The following is a 3,560-nucleotide window of genomic DNA, read 5'->3' as shown; positions in this document are numbered from 1 at the left end:
TAGGAAAATTCTGTTCACGAGTTGAAATTTTCCTCAAAAAAGACTACAAAATGTTTAAAGAAAACTTCATAATATAAAAAGAAATAACATATGTTTAATGTTTACATGAAGTAATATAATTGACATTTTATTATTAATTTGTAAAAAATATCAAGCACAAAGTAATCACTAATCATGAACGTTGCAATGCATAATAACTCATGTTTACTTGCATTCATTTAACTTACAAAAATGTGGAAACAATATGCAATGGTAAATGAAAATGACATCTTGCGGAGAATAAAAATTATACAGAATTCCTTATTAGAATTTGTGCTTTAAAAATCTATTAGGTCATCGTAGTACTGTCAATATATAATTAATGAAAGCAAACACATATATCCTTAAAAACCCACCCAAAAAACAAGAAAAAAACTATAAAAGAATATATCTTATAACCTGCAATGGTTATTGATAATAACATTTAATTGGCATCTTTAAAATCGAGTACAAAATGTGTTTAAATGTATTAATTGTGGCTTGTGGTGGTTTTATCGATTCAAATAATTTTTAATTTGCAACACAAATTGCAATTAGAAGACAAACACCGGATTCGTTACTTACAATTGTAACCCCGCCTGCATATCGAAATCCCACATAAAACATTAACATTTCAATTCGATGTTATAAAGAAAAGAACATGCATAGGTTATGTATGGAATATCTGGTGTCTTTTTATAAATTGACAAAACTGTTGATACAATTTGTGGATTTTTGAACGAACATTTAAAACAATAGTTACTTTCTTAAGACCAATAACACAGCAAAATATATTAAGGGTAATCTCTTTATCACAAAATCTCTACTGAATTTGTATTATTAAAGCAATTGATGTTATACTTCATACGGTGTTAATTAGACAGGAATTTATACATGTGAAGCAAAACAAATCAGTTTAAGAGTAATGATGAATTTAAAAGCCGTATTAGAAATTTTAGTAGTAATGCTAGCTGCAGGGACATCTTTTGATATTAACATATATCGCAAGGATGAAACATTGCTTGATGTGCTGTGTCCAAAAGAAGCCAGTTTAGAGTTTGGATCATCAAGGACAGTACAAGAATGTGCAAACAAATGTCATCTCGTTACAAATTGTGGAGGTTTCTTCTATAGCAAGCAACAGAAATACTGTAAAGGTGTACTTGGAATTCTATCTTCTAACGTCACATGCAATACTACGATGGGGTTTGCTTATTACAAGAAAACTGGTAATGCATAACAGATAATTTATACATTCAAATAATTCTGATTTCTGCATACAAATGAAGATGAATTTAAAGATTTAGTATGTTTTCATTCTTTGCAAGTAAGCTATAGTTTATTTTGAAATTGTTGGCTCTATTTTCATATAGGCATTGTTTTTTTAGAATTAATTAGAGGTCAACAGATCAAAAATGATTTAAGACAACCATTAATTATTTTATTGGCTATCATTTGCAATTATGTTGTTTTAACCTTTTCCCTAATATAAGCGCGTTTCGAAGGCTCCCCCCTTTTGAGGCCTCAAACAGTAAAAAAAAATGCCCTATTTAGACCCCAAACACTGTTTTTCGTTTGAGAAATGTTGTAAAAAAAACGTGACCACTTTTTCGGCGCCATCCCTCATCCAAATGTTACATCAGGGGGTTGGCAGAAGGGGTATGTGCCCCCTTCTGTTTGGGGGGTTTGAAGGGGGCGGAGTCCCCCTCATCGCCAAGAAAAGTTTGGACATGTGACAGGCTAAAAATGGCCTCTGGTTGATCTTAGGGTAACTAGTAACCGACGCTGAAAAGCATTTTACTCTATCTCAATTCATTGAGAAGTTGCAGCACTTTGAGATCAGTTTTGATGGAAAAAAAACAATGCAAAATAATGACTTTTGGCCATTTTGAGACGTCCCCCTGTTGACATTGTAACAGGAAATTTACGATTGAGCAAGCTGTTACAGAGGCTATGGTCTAGCCAACATGTGTGCCAAGTTTCATCAGCATTGAAGCATTTTTCATAGTTTCATAGCAGTTTGAACTTGTTACAGGAGGCTTTTCAATGAAAACGGCCATTTTAGCAATATGCGCATTGGGTAAAAGGTTAAAAGGCTCATTATGCCTTATAAAAATGCTTTTTTTTTAAATTTTTTTTCTTGATGTCCCGTTTCAGTTTCCAGACAGTTACACCTTGGTCATATAGCTTGCCCATATTTAATATTATCTTTTGTGTATGTGTGTGCTTTTACAGTTTCGGCTTTAGTTATAATGTATTTTGTATGAAAGTCAAAATACCACTTTGATTATATTTTTCTTTCTTTACCACAAATTATTTCACATTCAAGCTGTTTTTATTTGATAAGAAATTCATACGTTCTTTATCAATTATTACTACAAAATTAAAACATGTTTTTCGTTTCTACAGAAGAACAATAAAATTAATTTCTTAGGCATAATTTTATTTGAACGAACGGTGGTAAGATTATTTGACTGTCGCCGGTCGGTTACACAGCTTCGTGCAGGGCTAGGGTTCGTTATTGGAACGTTATAAGTATTAAATTTAAAGATAATAATATAGTAAAACGTCACGACTTACGGCTGTCTATATAACTCTCATAGCATGTCTTAATACTTGGATATTATTGGAATTTATAAACAAACACTCTCTTAACAAAAACTATTGGTTATATTAAACACCTCTGACACAATAATAATAGAAATCAAACTATGAGTGCTCGATTATAGTCATTATTATGTATCTTACCGACTATATTAGCTTGGTTTGGAAGGTCTGTATGATAAAACACGTGACCTCACAATAATACAATGACATCTAAATCAATCGAAGATCAGAGAGCATTCAAAAAATGTTATTCTTAAAATTGATAATTAAATTCCGCATGCCATTTTAATTATTTGCAGAATGTGTCAACTACGGATCAACATATAACAAGTACGCAAACAAAGCGCTTCAGGATACTTCTCCGATATTGGAACAAACGACGATCAAAACCTGTAAAACATCTTGCTCTTACAAGATAAGTTGTCGAGGCTTCAACTATTATAACGATAGAAAACTTTGTCAGATAGTGGAAATTACTCCTTTGTCACATCCAGATGCATATCTGAACTTCCCGCTTATAGACTATTATCAAAGAAATTGTGTGGGGGATAAAAAGAAGAATGAATCAAAATTGATAAACTGTAGTAGTGTTTTATTTGTTATTGTGTGTTCTACTCAATTGTTTCGTCTTTGTAACGATTAAATCACAAATAAGGAGATGATACATATTTCTTTGTATTTAAAACGATTTCAAAGTATTAATTGGTATGTATGAGTTTTCACCTGGCCAATAGAAAGGTTTTAAATGACAATAATATTATGTTCATGTTGGTTGTTAAATAACACTTTACACACTTTTTACACTTTATAACAACAGGTGTTAAATGTCGTTTAGCAGCTGTATAAAGTTGTGCCGTTCTCTTTGTCAGTAGTTATACTTTTCAGGTCTGTTGGGGCACACTAAGTGCTGAAGATTGAATATCGCTAAGGGGAAG

General features: G+C 31.9%; 1 protein-coding gene across 1 annotated transcript; it reads left to right on the top strand.

Annotated features, from left to right (window-relative positions):
- Positions 1–702: 702 nt before the first annotated feature.
- Positions 703–3,277, top strand: LOC132724053 (uncharacterized). The gene is made up of 2 exons (XM_060708860.1): positions 703–1,247; positions 2,925–3,277. Exons 1-2 carry the CDS (start codon positions 944–946, stop codon positions 3,266–3,268), a joined length of 648 nt encoding a protein of 215 aa, XP_060564843.1. The 5' UTR covers positions 703–943; the 3' UTR covers positions 3,269–3,277.
- The last annotated feature ends 283 nt before the right edge of the window (positions 3,278–3,560 follow it).

The sequence above is a fragment of the Ruditapes philippinarum genome, unplaced genomic scaffold (assembly GCF_026571515.1).
Source record: "Ruditapes philippinarum isolate M1 unplaced genomic scaffold, ASM2657151v2 ctg15260_1_1_1_1, whole genome shotgun sequence".
Lineage (NCBI taxonomy): Eukaryota > Metazoa > Mollusca > Bivalvia > Venerida > Veneridae > Ruditapes > Ruditapes philippinarum.
Note: the sequence above shows the minus strand (reverse complement) of the source record. Positions and strands in the feature narration are given on the sequence as shown.